This window comes from Oncorhynchus clarkii, chromosome 25, assembly GCF_045791955.1.
Source record: "Oncorhynchus clarkii lewisi isolate Uvic-CL-2024 chromosome 25, UVic_Ocla_1.0, whole genome shotgun sequence".
NCBI lineage: Eukaryota > Metazoa > Chordata > Actinopteri > Salmoniformes > Salmonidae > Oncorhynchus > Oncorhynchus clarkii.
Genome location: NC_092171.1, coordinates 45,364,606 through 45,385,781, shown reverse-complemented (window position 1 = coordinate 45,385,781; position 21,176 = coordinate 45,364,606). Strand labels below are relative to the sequence as shown.

The 21,176-nt window shown below is 45.0% G+C and overlaps 1 protein-coding gene across 1 annotated transcript; it reads left to right on the top strand.

The window, feature by feature from the left end:
* The first annotated feature begins 1,723 nt into the window (after positions 1-1,723).
* On the top strand, positions 1,724-20,463 carry LOC139383456 (pantothenate kinase 2). Its single transcript, XM_071128003.1, has 8 exons — positions 1,724-2,185; positions 2,730-2,876; positions 9,187-9,392; positions 10,943-11,193; positions 13,585-13,761; positions 14,251-14,374; positions 15,430-15,555; positions 18,408-20,463. The coding sequence occupies exons 1-8, from the start codon at positions 1,942-1,944 to the stop codon at positions 18,456-18,458; spliced, it is 1,326 nt and encodes a 441-aa protein (XP_070984104.1). The 5' UTR covers positions 1,724-1,941; the 3' UTR covers positions 18,459-20,463.
* The last annotated feature ends 713 nt before the right edge of the window (positions 20,464-21,176 follow it).

Below are 21,176 nucleotides of genomic sequence, written 5' to 3'. Positions count from 1 at the left end.
GTGGGTTGTTCAGGGGCAGAACGACAGATTTGTACCTTGTCAGCTTGGGGATATGAACTTGCAACCATTTTGGTTACTAGTCCAATGCTCTAACCACTAGGCTACCCTGCCACCCCAGGCTTTAGTGAATCTTCTAGATGGACTGTCTGTCAGCCTTCTAGATGGACTGACTGTTAGCCTTCTAGATGGGCTGACCGTCAGCCTTCTAGATGGACTGTCTGTCAGCCTTCTAATGGACTGACTGTCAGCCTTCTAGATGGACTGTCTGTCAGCCTTCTAGATGGACTGTCTGTCAGCCTTCTAATGGACTGACTGTCAGCCTTCTAGATGGACTGTCTGTCAGCCTTCTAATGGACTGACTGTCAGCCTTCTAGATGGACTGTCTGTCAGCCTTCTAGATGGACTGACTGTCAGCCTGATAATGTAAACCTCATCTATAGGAACTTTTCTCCAGAGGTGTTTTAACATTCTGTAGGCTATACATGTTCCCTGTGTACACCTGTAATGGACAATCAATACAATTCTGCTGCTCACTCATGATTAATTCAATTCAAAGGGGTTTATTGTGGGGTGGCAGGTAGCCTAGTGGTTAGACCGTGGGGCCAGTAACCAAAAGGTTTCTAGATTCAATCCCTGAGCTGACAAAGTAAAAATCTCTTATTTTGCCCCTGAACAAGGCAGTTAACCCACTGTTCCTAGGCTATCGTTGTAAATAAGATTTTGTTCTTGACCTACTTGCCTAGTTAAATAAAATATGTGCCAAAACATATGGTAACATTGCCAGAACAAGTGAAATGAACAGTAAACATTACACTCACAAAAGTTCCAAAGGAATAGAGGCATTTCAAATGTCATATACAGTGTTGTAACGATGTGCAAATAGTTAAACTGCAAAAGGGAAAATAAATAAATATGCATTGTATTTTCCATAAGTGTTCGTTCTTCAATGGTTGCCCTTTTCTCGTGGCAACAGGCCTGAAATCTTTCTGCTGTGATGTCACACTGTGTTATTTCACCCAATAGATATGGGAGTTTCATTATCTATTCTATAAATTATGTCTAAACAGTGAGCAATTCACCAAATTCCTCTCAAGAGGTTGTGAAAATAAATGTACATTGTAAATGTATCTTTACGAGGGTTGCAGGTAACCTAGTGGTTGGGCCAATAACTGAAAGGTTGCTGGTTCGAATCCCTGAGCTGACTAGGTGTAACATTTCTCTGTGCCCTTGAGCAAGGTACTTAACCCTAATTGCTCCTGTAAGTTGCTCTGCATAAGAGTGTCTGCTAAATCAGTGGATCCTAGCACTCCTGGGGGTACTTGGCCTATCTATAGGGGGTACTTGATGAAACCAGAGCCCTTTGGTAAAATGCACATGAGGGGAAAGCAAAAATCAGTTTGGTGGTACATTAACTGAAAACGGTTGGTAAACCACTGTGCTAAATGACCTAAACGTAAACTCTTGGCGCTGTACTCCCCACCTTCTATTGAACGCGGAACCAATATTGTCCAATGACATGACTAGAACGGTCATGGCTAGAAGGGATCCAGCTTTTGTAAAAAAACAAAAAATAAAATGTCACATATTAATTTTTCGAATTATCGTAACAGGATCATTAGGTTAATGTTATGACAATGGTTTAGAGTTAGATTAAATGCAACAACAACAACAACAAAAATTATACTTTTTGACGTTAATTTGACCGACTGGAACATGTTGTTGAAGGGACGTTTAGGTTAGAAGGAATTGGCTCAGAGCTCCTGTCACTCTTCAGCATCATCTTGTTGTGAAAACGAAATGACATCAAAAAAACTAACTCAATTATAGCCAAAACAGATCCATTTTCATTTAACTATCTTGTCAGCTTGAGATATTATCTCAGTCGGAACGCAGAATTTAATACTAATTGTATATCAAGACGTCATTCTTCAATTGTATTCAATGGAAAAACGGAATGGCCACCACGGCGAGAATGAACCGGAGACCGGGGAAAACGAAGAAACGGCGCCTGCTCCACCGAAACAGTCGTGTTCAAGGAGTGACGAGTCGAATATTTTTATATTAGACGGTAACAACACGGAGACGACCACGACCGGGGGTTGTGCCACTACCGACGAACGACGCACATCTACATCCAACTATTCGTCGAGGCAAAAGATTGACTCCCTGGGAAAAATCAGGCCACGTATGTCGAACCAGTAAATTATATTTAATGTTTTAACCTATTTTGTTAATGTTAGTTTAACGGTAGCATAATAGATGCGACCCTGTCATTTCCAGTTCTACAATGTGACTGTATGTTTCTCCAGCAGACAGACAAGATGGCGTCTCAGTGCACACTGCCCTAGAGGAGCACCGTGTTTACACAGCGGTCTACTGTTATTCTCATATTTATTAGCGTTGTATTTCAAGAAAATCGTTCAATAAGCTTTTGTGTCACGATTCCCCGACATTTTTAAGAAACAGTTGACACATTTTTAATATATATACTGTAGTGTTATTTGATGCCAAACTTTACAGATGAGTTGGGATTGCGCAGTAACCCCAGTGCTGTCAATGATAACTCATTGTGTAGTGTGTTGTTGACATTTTGATTTGCTGTTCACCGTCCCTCCTAATCACTTCCAGACCTGTCTCTATGCAGCAGCTCTATTTGTATGTACTGTTGCTGACATTTTGATTAACAAAGACTTGTTTCCTCTTTCTGTTTGGTCTCTGTGTCTGTACAGCCTTCCCATGGTTTGGGATGGACATCGGTGGCACCCTGGTGAAGCTGGTCTACTTTGAGCCCAAAGATATCACAGCCGAGGAGGAGCAGGAGGAGGTAGAGAACCTAAAGAGCATCCGGCGCTACCTGACCTCCAACATAGCCTACGGTAAGAATCGAATCACATTTTATTAGTCACATATACACATGGTTAGTTAATGCGAGTGTAGCATAATGCTTGTGCTTCTAGATCCGACACTGCAGTAATATCTAACAAGTAATCTAACAATTCCCCAACAACCACCTCATACACACACATCTAAAGGGGTGAATGAGAAGATGTGCATATAAGTATATGGATGAGCGATGTCCGAGCGGTATAGGCAAGGTGCAGTAGATGTTATAAAATACAGTATGTACATATGACATGAGTAATGTAAGATATGTAAACATTATTAAAGTGGCCAGTGATCCATTTATTAAAGTGTCCAGTGATTAGGTCTCAATGTAGGCAGCAGCCTCTCTGTGCTAGTGACGGCTGTTTAGCAGTCTGATGGCCTTGAGATAGAAGCTATTTTTCAGTCTCCTGGTCCCAGCTTACCTATGGTAAGACCTCACCTGGCCCAGACTATAGACCTAACACAGCCTACGGTAAGACCTCACCTGGCCCAGACTATAGACCTAACACAGCCTACGGTAAGACCTCACCTGGCCCAGACTATAGACCTAACACAGCCTATGGTAAGACCTCACATGCCCAGTAATTTTCAATTGTATTGATTGTCCATTACAGGTGTTCACAGGGAACAGGTATAGCCTACAGAATGTTAAAACACCTCTGGAGAAAAGTTCCTATAGATGAGGTTTCCATTATCAGGCTGACAGTCAGTCCATCTAGAAGGCTGACAGTCAGTCCATCTAGAAGGCTGACAGTCAGTCCATCTAGAAGGCTGACAGTCAGTCCATCTAGAAGGCTGACAAGTCAGTCCATCTAGAAGGCTGACAAGTCAGTCCATCTAGAAGGCTGACAGTCAGTCCATCTAGAAGGCTGACAGTCAGTCCATCTAGAAGGCTGACAGTCAGTCCATCTAGAAGGCTGACAGTCAGTCCATCTAGAAGGCTGACAGTCAGTCCATCTAGAAGGCTGACAGACAGTCCATCTAGAAGGCTGACAGTCAGTCCATCTAGAAGGCTGACAGACAGTCCATCTAGAAGGCGGACAGACAGTCCATCTAGAAGGCTGACAGACAGTCCATCTAGAAGGCTGACAGACAGTCCATCTAGAAGGCTGACAGTCAGTCCATCTAGAAGGCTGACAGTCAGTCCATCTAGAAGGCTGACAGACAGTCCATCTAGAAGGCTGACAAGTCAGTCCATCTAGAAGGCTGACAAGTCAGTCCATCTAGAAGGCTGACAAGTCAGTCCATCTAGAAGGCTGACAAGTCAGTCCATCTAGAAGGCTGACAAGTCAGTCCATCTAGAAGGCTGACAAGTCAGTCCATCTAGAAGGCTGACAAGTCAGTCCATCTAGAAGGCTGACAAGTCAGTCCATCTAGAAGGCTGACAAGTCAGTCCATCTAGAAGGCTGACAAGTCAGTCCATCTAGAAGGCTGATACTTTTTGTTGCTCATTGAATGTTATTTTTGCACACACGTAGCCTTGTGCACTTGATCGATGTCTGTCGTGGCCACTATAATAGAGCAAAAATAGAAAGCCTGTTTCTTTCATTATATTTCTACTTTAAGATGTTCTTTCCCCCAAGTGCAACTATTTAGATGTGTGTGTGTGTGTGTGTGTGTGTGGGGGGGGGGGGGGGGCAGTCCTCTTCTGACTGTCCCAGGTGGAGATTATAAGAGGACATGGCCAGTTAAGGCCAGATCGTTCTTCAAGATGTTCAAACGTTTATAGATGACCAACAGGGTCAAAAAATAATAATCACAAAATGCTGTCTGTCAAGAAGTACCGGTAACCAGTGTTGTCACATTCTCCAGTGGCCCTGCACTGTATTCCATTACCTGGGTAAGAGCTGATGTTCTATGTAGGGCTGGAACCATACCTGCAGGGTTCTAACTCTTTCCTCTGGTGGCACTGGCGCTACTAACTATTTCACTTGGTGGCACCAGCACATGATTTGGTCCTACCTAAGTTAATCAATAATGCCTGTGTCCCATAATGCACCTGCATTCCATACAGAAGCAGGCTAATAATGACTAGCCATCTTTTTAAATTAGCTGCCCTTGTGTTCTTATGCTGATTTGGATAGATTTACTGAAAAAGAAAATAGACTGTTATAAATCTGTGTTTATTGCTGATTTTCAAAGTGCCGAATGTTCTTTTCTGCAAAGTCCTCTAGAGGGCAGAATAACTTTTGTTTTAAACAATACTTGATACCAAAACAATACCAAGGCAAAAAAAAACAGACTGATTTCACCCATTTTTTTGTTTTGTTTTTCGCCAGGTTTTTGCTCTCAAAAGCCACTTTTTTTTTCATAGAACATCCCATTTTGTTAATTTTCTAAGTCGACAACAAGTGCTTAAACCACATCAGGGTACCATTTGAGAAATGTAGATAATTTTAGTGTAGTACCCTTTAATAATTCCGGCGCAGCCAGACTGTGTTTGGGTAGCAGTTTTGTAGTGCACTTTTGTGATGGAAGTTTCAAAACAAAATGGCCACTGGATTGATGCAAATAATCCTGATTCTGCCCTTCAGGCATAGGCTACTTTTTTTTTAGGGGGGGGGGTTGTACTAATCAATATGGAAATGTAAAAAAATAAATTAAAAAAATATCCATTCGATAATGTATTTTAAAAATTAAATTAAAAATCCTCTAATCTTCACACAATACCCCATAATGACAGTGAAAACAGGTTTTTAGAAATGTGTGCAAATGTATTAAAAATATTTAAAAAACAATACCTTATTTTACGTAACTATTCAGACCCTTTGCTATGAGACCGAAATGTCATCCATTTTAGAATAAGGCTGTGAAGTAGCCAAATGTGGGGAAAAGTCAAGGGGTCTGAATACTTTACGAAGGCTCTCTATACAGCTCAGAAAGTCTTCAGACCCCTTGACTTTTTTCCACATTTTGTTGTTACAGCCTGAATTCAAATGGATTAAAAAAAATAAAAATAAAAACTCTACACACAATATCCCGTAATGACTTAAGTGAAAATGTGTTTTTAAAAATGATTGAACTGTCATTTGAACATAATCAAACCTAATTTAAAAACAGTGACCTATTATAAAATGTTATAGGTGGCAACATTATAACTTTGATGTAAGTGTTAAAGGATTCTCCATCGGTTTGTAGCAGAGCATAACTATAAAATGTACCGTAACGCTCCAGAAGACACAGATGTTCCATGTATAGTACTTAGACTGGGGATGAGTGTTCACTGACGACAAGGTGGTGCTGAGTGAGAGGCTGCCATGAATGGGGATGGATGGATGGATGGTGATGGATGGGGATGGATGTGGATGGATGGGGATGGATGTGGATGGATGGATGGGGATGGATGGATGTGGATGGTGATGGATGGGGATGGATGGGGATGGATGGATGGATGGATGGGGATGGGGATGGATGGATGGTGACTGATGGGGATGGATGGATGGGGATGGATGGATGGTGACTGATGGGGATGGATGGATGGTGATGGATGGGTGGGGATGGATGGTGATGGATGGATGGATGGATGGATATGGATGGATGGGATGGGGATGGATGGATGGATGGGTGGGGATGGATGGATGGATGGGTGGGGATGGATGGTGATGGATGGATGGGTGGGGATGGATGTGGATGAGTGTTCTCTGACGACAAGGTGGTGCTGAGTGAGAGGCTGCCATGGGTGGGGATGGATGGATGGTGATGGATGGATGGAAGCCACCCTAAAGAACAATTACAATGGGAAATATCAGCTCAACATTTACAAAGCAGTTTTTATATTTTTGGCCCCCTTTTTCTCCCCAATTTCATGAACTCCAATTATGAGTGAGAGGCTGCCATGGATGGGGATGGTGATGGATGGAAGCCACCCTAAAGAACCCTCCCCTAAACCGGACAAGTACTATCTTGTCTCATCGCTGCAACTCCCCAACGAGCTCGGGAGAGGCGAAAGTCGAGTCATGCGTCCCCCGAAACATAACCCGCCTAACCGCGCTTCTTAACACCTGCGCGCATAACCCGGAAGCCAGCAGCACCAATGTGTCAACTGATGACCGGAGTCAGCTTGCAGGTGCACGGCCTGCCACAAGGGGTCGCTAGAGGGCGACGAGCCAAGTAAAGCCCGCCCCTGGCCAAACCCTCCCCTAACCCGGACGACGCTGGGCCAATTGTGCCCCGCCTTATGGGGCTCCCGGTCACGGCTGGTTGTGATACAGCCCCGGATCGAACCCCGGGCTGTAGTGACGTAACACCAGTGATGCAGTGCTTCAGAGCACTGTGCCACTCGGGAAGACGTCTACAAAGCAGTTATATGAACACTGCTGTTTCTAGATATAATAGTTGTTTAAAAAGGGGGTGGAAAAATGCTGCTGTGTTTCTAGATATAATAGTTGTTTTACATAGGGTTGGAGGTATGTGAAGCATGTATGATATTGGTAATTAGCATACACTATCAAAACTACACATGACTGTGTTCTTGCATGCCACTCACAGAGGCTCTCCACCCAGCATAACGTAGAGATGATGTCCTGTTAAGTGATGGCCAATCAGCAGGGGTTATGCCTCCTACTTGAATGTGAGGGCTACGGGATAGGGTTGAGAAGGAAGTGAACATTACCAGGGCTCATATTTAGCACGTTACAAACAGGTGGGACCTGATCCTTGATAAGAACTCATACTGTAAGACGCTTGATGACTATGGGCCTATGAACTGGCACTGGTTTCATTCGGTGACCATGTTTACTCTCCCTGTTTGGTAATGGATCCTCTCCCTGTTTGGCAATTTGGCAATGGATCCTCTCCCTGTTTGGTAATGGATCCTCTCCCTGTTTGGTAATGGATCCTCTCCCTGTTTGGTAATGGATCCTCTCCCTGTTTGGTAATGGATCCTCTCCCTGTTTGGTAATGGATCCTCTCCCTGTTTGGTAATGGATCCTCTCCCTGTTTGGTAATGGATCCCTCTCCCTGTTTGGTAATGGATCCCTCTCCCTGTTTGGTAATGGATCCCTCTCCCTGTTTGGTAATGGATCCTCTCCCTGTTTGGTAATGGATCCTCTCCCTGTTTGGTAATGGATCCCTCTCCCTGTTTGGTAATGGATCATCTCCCTGTTTGGTAATGGATCCTCTCCCTGTTTGGTAATGGATCCTCTCCCTGTTTGGTAATGGATCCTCTCCCTGTTTGGTAATGGATCCTCACCCTGTTTGGCAATGGATCGGAGTCCTCTCTCTGAAGGTTGCCTCCTCTTTTGCACCCTCGTGGTTGAAAGAAGATAAGATCCAACAATGAGTCTTAATCAAAAAGTTTAATAATAGGATGTGTTTCTAGATAAAATAGTTGTTGCTAGTAAGGACAAGGCATATAGCTAGATAGGGCAAGGCATATAGCTATCTTGCTAGTTAGCGCAAGGGCAAGGCATATAGCTAGCCTGCTAGTAAGGGCAAGGCATATAGCTAGCCTGCTAGTAAGGGCAAGGCATACAGCTAGCCTGCTAGTAAGGGCAAGGCATATAGCTAGCCTGCTAGTACGGGCAAGGCATACAGCTAGCCTGCTAGTAAGGGCAAGGCATATAGCTAGCCTGCTAGTAAGGGCAAGGCATATAGCTAGCCTGCTAGTAAGGGCAAGGCATATAGCTAGCCTGCTAGTACGGGCAAGGCATATAGCTAGCCTGCTAGTAAGGGCAAGGCATATAGCTAGCCTGCTAGTACGGGCAAGGCATACAGCTAGCCTGCTAGTAAGGGCAAGGCATATAGCTAGCCTGCTAGTAAGGGCAAGGCATATAGCTAGCTTGCTAGTTAACTTATTGTCTTTGAGAAGGTTGTTTACTTATGCACTACTAACTAGCTAGCTAGCTAGCTAACGCAGTAAAGCTATATTTACCATTTCTATATGACGCAAACCTCAACGAAAATCCCAAATCCTGGTAGCCTAGCGTCTAAGAAAGGTCACTTTTTCAATCCCCCTTTCCGGCAAGGTGGAGTTTAGGGTTAATGAATGTTGCTGCACGGATATCGAGAAGGGTGCAACTGCAGACCGCAATTCGTGGGCGTTCCGTCATGTGGTCATTCCCAGGAACCCCCCCCCCCCAGTAGAAGTAGTTAGATGCTAGAATGCCCAGATGCTTGAATGCCCTGAATTGCGGTCTGCAGTTGCACCCTTCTCGATATCCGTGCAGCAACATTCATTAACCCTAAGCTCATGGGATCTGTATCTGAGGGTGTGTGTGTGTATCTGAAGGGAGGGGGGGGTGTGTGGGTAAAAACAATATGGACTAAGACGAGTATTCCTTCTGACGGTGAATCTGCTAGGTAAGACGGGGATCAGAGATGTTCACCTGGAGATGAAGGACCTGACGATATGCGGACGCACAGGGAACCTCCACTTCATCCGCTTCCCCACCCAGGATCTGCCGGCCTTCCTACAGATGGCACGCAACAAACACTTCTCCAGCCTCCACACCACCCTCTGTGCCACCGGAGGGGGTGCCTACAAGTTTGAGTTTGACTTCCGCCAGGTGGGTACAGTAAACCGGGAAAAGATTTTAGCGGGAAAGAGAGCGACCATCCTTCCTAGTTACTGTAATGTTTTGCAGGTTAGCGTTTCTCATCCTGAATGTTGTTCTGGAGGCAGCTCCTCAGAGTGGTCACTAGCAGGCTAGCGTTTCTCATCCTGAATGTTGTTCTGGAGGCAGCTCCTCAGAGTGGTCACTAGCAGGTTAGCGTTTCTCATCCTGAATGTTGTTCTGGAGGCAGCTCCTCAGAGTGGTCACTAGCAGGTTAGCGTTTCTCATCCTGAATGTTGTTCTGGAGGCAGCTCCTCAGAGTGGTCACTAGCAGGTTAGCGTTTCTCATCCTGAATGTTGTTCTGGAGGCAGCTCCTCAGAGTGGTCACTAGCAGGCTAGCGTTTCTCATCCTGAATGTTGTTCTGGAGGCAGCTCCTCAGAGTGGTCACTCAACAGTTTCCTGTGTGTATCAAGAATGGTCCACCCACCCAAAGGACATCCAGCCAATTTGACACGACTGTGGGAAGCCTTGGAGTCGACATGGACCAGAATCCCTGTGGAACGCTTTAGACACCTTGTAGAGTCCATGTCCTGACGAATTAAGGCTGTTCCGAGGGCAAAAGGGGAAGGTGTTCCTAATGTTTAGTATAGTCAGTAAATGTATTAGACAATTTCAACTATTTTTTAAATGCTGTTATATGGTGAATTGAGGAAAATAACTTCCCGTTCTCAGATGGCTGACCTCCTGTCCTCTCTCCTCAGATGGCTGACCTCCTGTCCTCTCTCTTCTCCTCAGATGGCTGACCTCCTGTCCTCTCTCTTCTCCTCAGATGGCTGACCTCCTGTCCTCTCTCTTCTCCTCAGATGGCTGACCTCCTGTCCTCTCTCTTCTCCTCAGATGGCTGACCTCCTGTCCTCTCTCTTCTCCTCAGATGGCTGACCTCCTGTCCTCTCTCTTCTCCTCAGATGGCTGACCTCCTCTCCTCTCTTCTCCTCAGATGGCTGACCTCCTGTCCTCTCTCTTCTCCTCAGATGGCTGACCTCCTGTCCTCTCTCTTCTCCTCAGATGGCTGACCTCCTCTCCTCTCTTCTCCTCAGATGGCTGACCTCCTGTCCTCTCTCTTCTCCTCAGATGGCTGACCTCCTCTCCTCTCTTCTCCTCAGATGGCTGACCTCCTCTCTTCTCCTCAGATGGCTAACCTCCTCTCCTCTCTTCTCTCCTCAGATGGCTGACCTCCTGTCCTCTCTCTTCTCCTCAGATGGCTGACCTCCTGTCCTCTCTCTTCTCCTCAGATGGCTGACCTCCTGTCCTCTCTCTTCTCTTCAATGGCTGACCTTCTGTCCTCTCTTCTCCTCAATGGCTGACCTTCTCTCCTCTCTTCTCTCCTCAGATGGCTGACCTCCTCTCTTCTCCTCAATGGCTGACCTTCTCTCCTCTCTCCTCTCCTCAGATGGCTGACCTCCTGTCCTCTCCTCAGATGGCTGACCTCCTGTCCTCTCCTCAGATGGCTGACCTCCTGTCCTCTCCTCAGATGGCTGACCTCCTCTCCTCTCCCCTCAGATGGCTGACCTCCAGCTGCTGAAGCTAGATGAGCTGGACTGTCTGATACGGGGTGTACTCTACATAGACTCAGTGGTGTCCAATCCTTCAGAGTGTTACTACTATGAGAACCCTACAGACCCTGAACACTGTGTCCAGAAACCCTTCACTCTGGAGAACCCTTACCCTCTACTGCTGGTCAACATCGGCTCTGGCGTCAGCATTCTGGCCGTCTACTCCAAGAACAACTACAAACGAGTAACCGGGACCAGGTCAGTGGGTGGTCGAGTCTGTCACCTGAGTCTATTAACCACATTCAACCCCCCACCCCACCCTTCCAAAAAAAGATGTAGACATACATTTGTGTTCTATTTCCTGCTGTGATTTAATTTCCTGTTTTACATCACTTCACTGTTTTTTTTTGTGTGTCATGTAGCCTAGGCCGAAGGGGGATAAAAGTGAAGCACTTCCTTTTCAGAGATGGTTTTCTCTACATGTTGAAAAGGGGCCAAGTTGAACCTTGAACCTGTGAAATGGTTAAGCGTTTTGAACTGACTTACCGACACAGCAAAACATCAATGTACAGTGCCTTGCGAAAGTATTCGGCCCCCTTGAACTTTGCGACCTTTTGCCACATTTCAGGCTTCAGTACAGTACAGGAACAATGGTTGACATCTTGAGGCATGTGGGAACAGCAGACTGGGATAGGGAGAGAGATTGAATATGTCCGTAAACACACCGGCCAGCTGGTCTGCGCATGCTCTGAGGACACGGCTAGGGATGCTGTCTGGGCCAGCAGCCTTGCGAGGGTTAACACGTTTAAATGTTTTTCTCACGTCAGCCACTGAGAAGGAGAGGGGGGGTGGGGGGGGTGCAGTACTTGTTAGCGGGCCGCGACGGTGGCATTGAATTATCCTCAAAGTGGGCAAAGAAGGTGTTTAGTTTGTCTGGAAGCGTGACGTCGGTGTCCGTGACGTGTCTGGATTTCTTTTTGTAGTCCGTGATTTCCTGCATATATTTTAGAGGCTATTTATACAGAAAATTGGTATATAACCCATATAAACTATTTTTATAATTATTCAACAATATTTGTGGGTGACATTATTTCCTTTGCAACATTTCTGATACATCACATGCTTTACTTTTGTTTTCCTGCATTAGTAAAAACAGGGAATGCATCACCTCTACTGCCATTCATTCCAATTGACTCGTTTTGGATTTCTCCATTACCAAGATGGCTGCCATTTGGCCCTGTTTTTGAACTTTGAGGGTTTTATGACATATAACCTCTAGTAATTTAATAGGATCTCTGATTATCTGCTAGCTTTTCCTCCACTGACTGATGGTTGTCCTAGCCTGAAATCCAGAACCTGTTTTTGTGCTTACATTCCACTCCTTGTGTTCTGACAAGAAATGGAATTCTAGCTCAACCAGACTGGTAGCCGGGCTTTGGTGGCTCAACCAGACTGGTAGCCAGTCTATGGGAGCTCAGCCAGACTGGTAGCCATGCTATGGGAGCTCAGCCAGACTGGTAGCCATGCTATGGGAGCTCAACCAGACTGGTACACAGGCTATGGTTGCTCAACCAGACTGGTACACAGGCTATGGTTGCTCAACCAGACTGGTACCCAGGCTATGGGAGCTCAACCAGACTGGTACCCGGGCTATGGGAGCTCAACCAGACTGGTACCCGGGCTATGGGAGCTCAACCAGACTGGTACCCGGGCTATGGGAGCTCAACCAAACTGGTACCCAGGCTATGGGAGCTCAACCAGACTGGTACCCAGGTTGCGCTGAAAATGATTTATTTCTGTCTGGTACCCAGGCTATGGGAGCTCAACCAGACTGGTACCCAGGCTATGGGAGCTCAACCAGACTGGTACCCAGGCTGTGGGAGCTCAACCAGACTGGTACCCAGGCCGTGGGAGCTCAACCAGACTGGTACCCAGGCCGTGGGAGCTCAACCAGACTGGTAGCCAGGCCGTGGGAGCTCAACCAGACTGGTAGCCAGGCCGTGGGAGCTCAACCAGACTGGTACCCAGGCCGTGGGAGCTCAACCAGACTGGTACCCAGGCCGTGGGAGCTCAACCAGACTGGTACCCAGGCCGTGGGAGCTCAACCAGACTGGTAGCCAGGCCGTGGTTGCTCAACCAGACTGGTAGCCAGGCCGTGGTTGCTCAACCAGACTGGTAGCCAGGCCGTGGTTGCTCAACCAGACTGGTAGCCAGGCCGTGGTTGCTCAACCAGACTGGTAGCCAGGCCGTGGTTGCTCAACCAGACTGGTAGCCAGGCTTTGGGAGCTCCCCTTGCCTCTGTTTGTTGTCCTTGGTAGATTTCCGGTCTGGCACATGACTGCTCGGGCCCTGTCTGTCATAATGGTCCTGTGTGCTGCATGGCTAGAGGCAGGAGGGGACACGGAGCGGTTTCCTTTAGATTCTGATCTCAGGACAGATGTTGAATTTCCACCACCATTCGTTAAGGTTTAGGATTTGGAGACAGGAAGCTGATCCTAGATCTGTACCTAGACCTGTACCTCTGTACCCCCCCCCCCCCCCCCCCTTGGAGCCTAGGAAGGAGGAGCCTGGAACATTTTCGAGTGATTTCTAAGAATATGGTGGTAGGTTACTACAGGTTATAACCGTGTTCTGTGTTTCCCCATGCAGTCTGGGTGGAGGGACATTCCTGGGGCTGTGCTGTTTACTGACTGGCTGCTCCAGCTTTGAGGAGGCTCTGGAGATGGCGTCGCAGGGGGAGAGCACGCACGTGGATAAGCTAGTACGGGACATCTACGGAGGGGACTACGAGCGCTTCGGCCTCCCAGGCTGGGCTGTGGCCTCCAGGTAAACCGTTAGCAATACCCGGGGTGTATTCATTAGTGCACATCGTAGCAAAATGTTTTGCAACAGGTAGCCTAGCGTTTTAAGAATGTTTGGTCAGTAATGGAAAGGTCGCTGGTTCGAATCTCTGAGCCGACTAACTGAAGAATCTGTCTGTGCCGTTGAGCAAGGCACTTAAACCTAATTGCTCTTGTAAGTAGCTCTGGACATCATGTATTTCTGCCTTGTAGTTTTAGGAACATGATGTAGTTTTAGGAACATGATGTATTTCTGCCTTGTAGTTTTGGGAACATGATGTATTTCTGCCTTGTAGTTTTAGGAACATGATGTATTTCTGCCTTGTAGTTTTAGGAACATGATGTATTTCTGTCTTGTAGTTTTAGGAACATGATGTATTTCTGTCTTGTAGTTTTAGGAACATGATGTTGTTCCGTCTTGTAGTTTTGGGAACATGATGTAGTTTTAGGAACATGATGTATTTCTGCCTTGTAGTTTTGGGAACATGGTGTGTAAAGAGAAGCGGGAGTCCATCTCTAAAGAGGACCTAGCCAGAGCCACCCTGGTCTCCATCACCAACAACATCGGCTCCATCACCAGGATGGTTGCGCTCAACGAGGTACTTCACTACTTCACAATGCACCCTATTCCCTATATAGTGCATCACCAGGGCCCTGGTCAATAGTAGTGCACTATATCTAAACTGCCGTAGTGTATTTGTACAATTTGAAATTGTGAATAAATATAGCGGTAATAAATATAGGAAACAGGCTGCCGTTTCAGACAGCAAACAGGCTGCCGTTTCAGACAGCAAACAGGCTGCAATTTCAGACAGCAAACAGGCTGCCGTTTCAGACAGCAAACAGGCTGCAATTTCAGACAGCAAACAGGCTGCCGTTTCAGGCAGGAAACATCACCCAGAGATGTGTTCAGGGGGGATGTTCAGGGGAGAGCTGCATGTTCAGGGGAGAGCTGCATGTTCAGGGGAGAGCTGGATGTTCAGGGGGGATGTTCAGGGGGGCGCTGGATGTTCAGGGGGGCGCTGGATGTTCAGGGGAGAGCTGGATGTTCAGGGGAGAGCTGGATGTTCAGGGGAGAGCTGGGTGTTCAGGGGAGATGTTCAGGGGAAAGCTGGATGTTCAGGGGAGATGTTCAGGGGAGAGCTGGGTGTTCAGGGGAGAGCTGGATGTTCAGGGGAGATGTTCAGGGGAGAGCTGGGTGTTCAGGGGAGAGCTGGGTGTTCAGGGGAGAGCTGGGTGTTCAGGGGAGAGCTGGGTGTTCAGGGGAGAGCTGGGTGTTCAGGGGAGAGCTGGATGTTCAGGGGAGAGCTGGATGTTCAGGGGAGAGCTGGATGTTCTCTCTTTGCCTTCAGCCTCTTTATGATGCTGCCTTGTGGAATCTGGATCAAGCAGCATTGTACAGGGCTATGAAGGCACTGGGCTCTGCTTCAGCCACTCTGCTCCAGTCTGCATTGGAACTTGTTTTATTTTTCATGTCTGTTATTGATTTGAGAAATGTAACTTAATCTTAAAATATTTAAATGAATATCAGGTTGAAATGACCCATTTGTAATCATCCGTTTTACAACCATGAGGTGATAAGAAAAATAAGTGTTCCTAATGACCTGTACCCCCCCCCCCCCCCCCCCCCCCCCCTGTTTGTGTTTCTGTTCAGAACATTGAGAGGGTGGTGTTCGTAGGGAACTTCCTGAGGGTGAACACCCTGTCCATGAAGCTGTTGGCCTACGCCATGGATTACTGGTCTAAAGGCCAGCTGAAAGCCCTGTTCCTCAGACACGAGGTAAGACTGTCTACTGGCCTACGCCATGGATTACTGGTCTAAAGGCCAGCTGAAAGCCCTGTTCCTCAGACACGAGGTAAGACTGTCCACTGGCCTACGCCATGGATTACTGGTCTAAAGGCCAGCTGAAAGCCCTGTTCCTCAGACACGAGGTAAGACTGTCTACTGGCCTACGCCATGGATTACTGGTCTAAAGGCCAGCTGAAAGCCCTGTTCCTCAGACACGAGGTAAGACTGTCTACTGGTCTGAAAGCCCTGTTCCTCAGACACGAGGTAAGACTGTCTACTGGTCTGAAAGCCCTGTTCCTCAGACACGAGGTAAGGTATTCAGTCAACCTGTAGTAAAGCCCTGTTCCTCAGACACGAGGTAAGGTATTCAGTCAACCTGTAGTAAAGCCCTGTTCCTCAGACACGAGGTAAGGTATTCAGTCAACCTGTAGTAAAGCCCTAGTGTGATGGAGTATAATATATATTTTTTAAATGTCCCTTGACGATGTATCTGCTTGGTTCAGTCTGTACAGTACCTTCAGAAAATATTCACACCTCTTGACTTTTTCCACATTTTGTTACGTTACAAGGTGGTCTAATAATCATTTTCTACACAAAATACTTTTGTCAAAGGTTAAGAACATTTTGAACATTTGTAAAACAATGTAAAATAAAACACTATCTTGATTACATCAGTATTCAACCCCCTGAGTCAATACATATTAGAATCACTTTTGGCAGTAACTATAGCTATGAATCTTTCTGGATAATTCTCTAGGAGCTATGAGTCTTTCTGGATAATTCTCTAGGAGATATGAGTCTTTCTGGATAATTCTCTAGGAGCTATGAGTCTTTCTGGATAATTCTCTAGGAGCTATGAGTCTTTCTGGATACGTCTCTAGGAGCTATGAGTCTTTCTGGATAAGTCTCTAAGAGCTATGAGTCTTTCTGGATAATTCTCTTAAGAGCTTTGCACACCTGGATTGTACAATATTTGAAAATTATTATTTTAAAAATTGGTTGTTGATCAGTGCTAGACAGCCATTTTCAAGTCTTGCCATATATTTTCAAGCCAATTTAAGTCAAAACTGTAACTAGGCCACTCAGGAACATTCAATGTCGTCTTGGGAAGCAACTCCAGTGTAGATTTGGCTTTGTGTTTTTGGTTATTGTCCTGCTGAAAGGTGAATTTGTTTCCCAGTGTCTGTTGGAAAGCAGACTGAACCAGGTTTTCCTCTGGGATTTTGGCTGTGCTTAGCTCTAGTCCATTTCTTTTTATCCTAAAAAAACTCCCCAATCCTTGCCGATGACAAGGATACCCATAACATAATCAATCAAATGTATTCATAGAGCCCTTTTTACATCTGCAGATGTCACAAAGTGCTGTACAGAAACACAATCTAAAACTCCAAACACCAAGCAATGCAGGTGTAGAAGCACGGTGGCTTGGAAAAAAAACTCCCTTGAAAGGCCAAAACCTAGGAAGAAACCTAGAGAGGAACCAGGCTCTGGGGGGTGGCCGGTCCGCTATTGGCTGTGCCTGGTGGAAATTTATAAGAGTACATTGTTTTTCAATGTCAAATTGGTGGAGATTTATAAGAGTACATGGCAATTTAGGCCAGATTGTTCTTCAAGATGTTAAAATGTTCATAAATGACCAGCATGGTCAGATAATAATAATCACAGTGGTTGTCGAGGAACAAGTCAGCACCTCAGGAGTAAATGTCAGTTGGCTTTTCATAGCAGCAACCACTATGCTTGAAAATATTGAGTGGTACTAAGTGATGTTGTCTTAGATTTGCCCCAAACATAACACTTTGTATTCAGGACACAAAGTTAATTTCTTTGCCAATTTTTTTTTAGCAGTTTTACTTTAGTGCCTTGTTGCAAACAGGATGCGTTTTAAGGAATATTTTTATTCTGTACAGGCTTCCTTCTTTTCACTCTTGTCATTTAGGTTAGTATTGTGGAGTAACTACCATGTTGTTGATCCATCCTCAGTGTTCTCCCATCACAGCTGTTAAACTCTGTAACTGTTTTAAAGTCACCATTGACCTCCATGGTGAAATCCCTGAGCGGTTTCCTTCCTCTCCGGCAACTGAGTTAAGAAGTACGCCTGTATCTTTGTAGTGACTGGGTGTATTGATACATCATCCAAAGTGTAATTAATGCTCAACACTTATTGCAGACAGTCCATGGCACTTATTATGTGACTTGTTAAGCACGTTTTAATCAGGTTTGCCGTAAACAAACGGGTTGAATTCTTTAAGACTCGAGACATTTCAGGTTTTCATTTTTTATTAATTTGTCAAATAATTCTACAAACATAATTCCACTTGGACATTATGGGGTTATTGTGTGTAGACCAGTGACACAACATCTCAATTTAATACATTTTAAATTCAGGCATCGAATGCCTTTTTTGAATCATAGTTATACAATTGGAAAAACATTACAATACATTTCACAACATAGGCCCTCAGGCCACTACTCTACTACCGCATATCTACAACTAAATCCATGTGCATAACAACAAAATGTGTAAAAAGTCCAGGAGTGTAGACCAGTAACACAACCAGTGACCAGTGTAACAACAAAATGTGTAGAAAGGGTGTGAATACTTTGTGAAGGCCCTGTAGATACACATACTGGTAAACGCCATGGGAAGAGGGACTAAAGTAGCGCAGTAAGACGAGGTAAAGCTCTTCCTTGATCAATCCTTCAGACAAAGTAAAAGGATGGAACGGAACAACGTATTCTCTTGTATATCTGCTCAGTTTGTATTTCAAAACACCGTGAGAAAGTGAGAGATCTGCAGTAAACTAAACTAACATTATAGTTTTTGTTGTTGTTGTTGTCGTCAGGGCTACTTCGGATCAGTCGGGGCTTTGCTGGAACTCCTGGATCCATCCTGATTGCTACGGTGGCCCTGAAGGTTAAGACCCAAGGACTGCTCTCACCCAAAGCCAGACTCGCACTAAGACTGTTAAACCAAAGACCGTCCGTCCAGCAGGACCTTTACACCTTTATCCACACTCTATTGGTGTGCCTGTACAAGTAGCCAGGTAGGTAGCCTGTACAAGTAGCCAGGTAGGTAGCCTGTACAAGTAGCCAGGTAGGTAGCCAGGTAGGTGGGCTGTATAGTAGACAAGTAGCCTGGTCCGTCTGCATACGTTTGACAGGAATATGAATCCCACCAGGAACGACCACCGATGTTGCCTTAACTGCTGGATAATCACATGTCTGTTTGACATGTTTAATATAATTGCTTGATTGCTCTGTCGCCATCAGCAGCCGATGGCTCAGCTCTAGATGTTGACCTCCATAGAAGGCTCCATGGCTGGGGCCCAATGGGCATTCTACTGGCACTCGCGTCAGGGTTCATTCCAGCCAATACAGGAAGTACATTGACGTTCCGATTCTCTTCAATGCTTTTCATTTAGGAAAATGTGGAATTTGGTTTACTTTCTGAATTGACAGGATTTGTAATGGAATTGATCTCAACCCTGATTTACTGTTACGTAAAATTTATTTTGTATTTTTTACTATTGTTTACTGTGACGTTTTTCAGCTCAGCTGCAAAGTAATTGCTACATATTGATGGAAGAGGTTTTGATTGATATCTGATAATGGCAAATGGAATATTTGTGGGTCTGTTTTGGACATAAATGTTAAGTTTTTCACCTGAATGAACTGTTACCAACGAATCTGACTCTTATTCAACTTTGCATGATAGTTAAACATTTAGTCTTTATTCTACCTTGAGACAATCTATCCTCTCTCTGTCTCCATCTCTCTCTGTCTCTCTCTCTCTCCCTCTGTCTCCCTCTGTCTCTCTCGCTCTGTCTCTGTTTCGCTCTGTCTTGCTCTGTCTCTCTGTCTCTGTCTCTCTCTGTCTCTCCGTCTGGATCTGTCTTGCTCTCTCTCTGTCTCTCCGTCTGTCTCTGTCTTGCTCTCTCTCTCTCTCCGTCTCTCTGTCTTGCTCTCTGTCTGTCTCTCTCCCTCTGTCTCCCTCTGTCTCTCTCGCTCTCCCTCTGTCTTGCTCTCTCTCTGTCTCTCCGTCTGTCTCTGTCTCTCCCTCTGTCTCTCTCTCTCTCTGTCTGTCTCTCGCTGTTTCGCTCTGTCTTGCTGTCTGTCTCTTCTCCCCCCCATACTAGTTTCAACTGTTGTCATTATTAGGCCTACTGTAACTACTTTTTATTCAGATCACTATGCCAACAGGTACTCTTCCTGGAGTCCATACACATAACTAAAAATACATTACAGTTTAAATAAGACACGGTAGTAGACAACACAACACTTTCAGGGATCTGGATCTGCTGTATTTGTTCAGTATAGGGGTTTTAAAGGGGAGTCCTGGGTCGGACTCCCCTTTGCCTCCAGAACACCCTGAATTCTTCGAGGCATGGAAACGTTGCTTAATTGGTATCAAGGAAAACATTATCCACACCATTACACCACCGCCACCAGCCTGTAATCATATACATGCTTTAGTCCTATCCCAAAGGCAAGTAACGTACACAAGTTGGTTGTGTTCAGTCTCATCAAATCAGCTGTATATATACTAGTGCTTCACGTTCAGCTAAATAAATTCTGTTAAGTGCCTGGTATGTTGTAGTCTAGGAAAGGTAGAAATACAGACAATTGTATGAAGACATGCTTTTTTAGAAATCAGACCTGTCTTTGACTCCATACACCAAGTTCTCTCTCTGTTGGTGATGTACAATATACTTTATGTTTTGTATTATTACTAAATATTTGTAATAAATGTTGTCATAAATTATTTGAATATCATTTTCTGATGTGATGCTTATTTATTTGATAATAGCAAATTCTGCAATGGAAATCTACAAGATATGTGTTTTTCGATATGCAAGATTTCGACATAAAATAAGAGGAATAAAAATGTATTTTAAAAAATAATTTTGGAAGCTGTTATAACTTGGTCATGGAGTCAGATACTTTTTTTCTGGGCTGTATCTTTTTGGAAATAGAAGGACTTAGATCCTATTTATGTTGAATTATTGTTTACATTTTTATTGACGTTATTATATAAGTGCTAGGTTTGCACTAAGAAAGCGGACAAATTCTAATGTCGCATTTCCAATGAGACTTAACGTCCACAACAGTTTCGCAGGTGGTTTATGTTAATGTATTTTATTTTAATGTTAAACCTAATGTGATTCTGTGTCCATAGCTCCTACAGTTGGCCATTGTGTGAATGCTGGTTGATAAGTACCAGTCGTCTGGCTTTGGTCCCACGGGAGGGCAGGTCTGCCGGAGCCATGGCTCAATGAGAGAGTAGTTCCGGCCTGCGGAGATGGAAACGGAAAAGTCTTGAGTCTTTTGGGTTAAACCAGAAAGGAGGAGGCGAAGTGAGAGGTTTTATTCAGGCCAAAATGTGTCCACGAAGTGAGGTATTTTTGTATTGAGGTCAATAAGAGCGTGTTGAATTTTGTTAATCCAAAAATGTAATTGGTCATTTGCAACATGTAAACTTCAAATATAAGTTTCGTAGTGGCTAGGTTATGTACTGACACACGTGGACGAACGTGGCATTTCGGCAACTTGAAGAAGATAAAAAAACATTTTTATCGAAGTTGTGCCTGTTGTCATATATATATATATATATA

What these genes read in the sequence shown, in the direction of transcription:
- LOC139383456 (XM_071128003.1), top strand. Translation starts at nt 1,942, where the DNA reads ATGGAAAAACGGAATGGCCACCACGGCGAGAATGAACCGGAGACCGGG. An exon ending in GACCTCCAACATAGCCTACG is followed by an intron (nt 2,877 to 9,186) that starts GTAAGAATCGAA and finishes TGAATCTGCTAG; the next exon opens with GTAAGACGGGGATCAGAGAT. An exon ending in GGATGGTTGCGCTCAACGAG is followed by an intron (nt 14,375 to 15,429) that starts GTACTTCACTAC and finishes GTTTCTGTTCAG; the next exon opens with AACATTGAGAGGGTGGTGTT.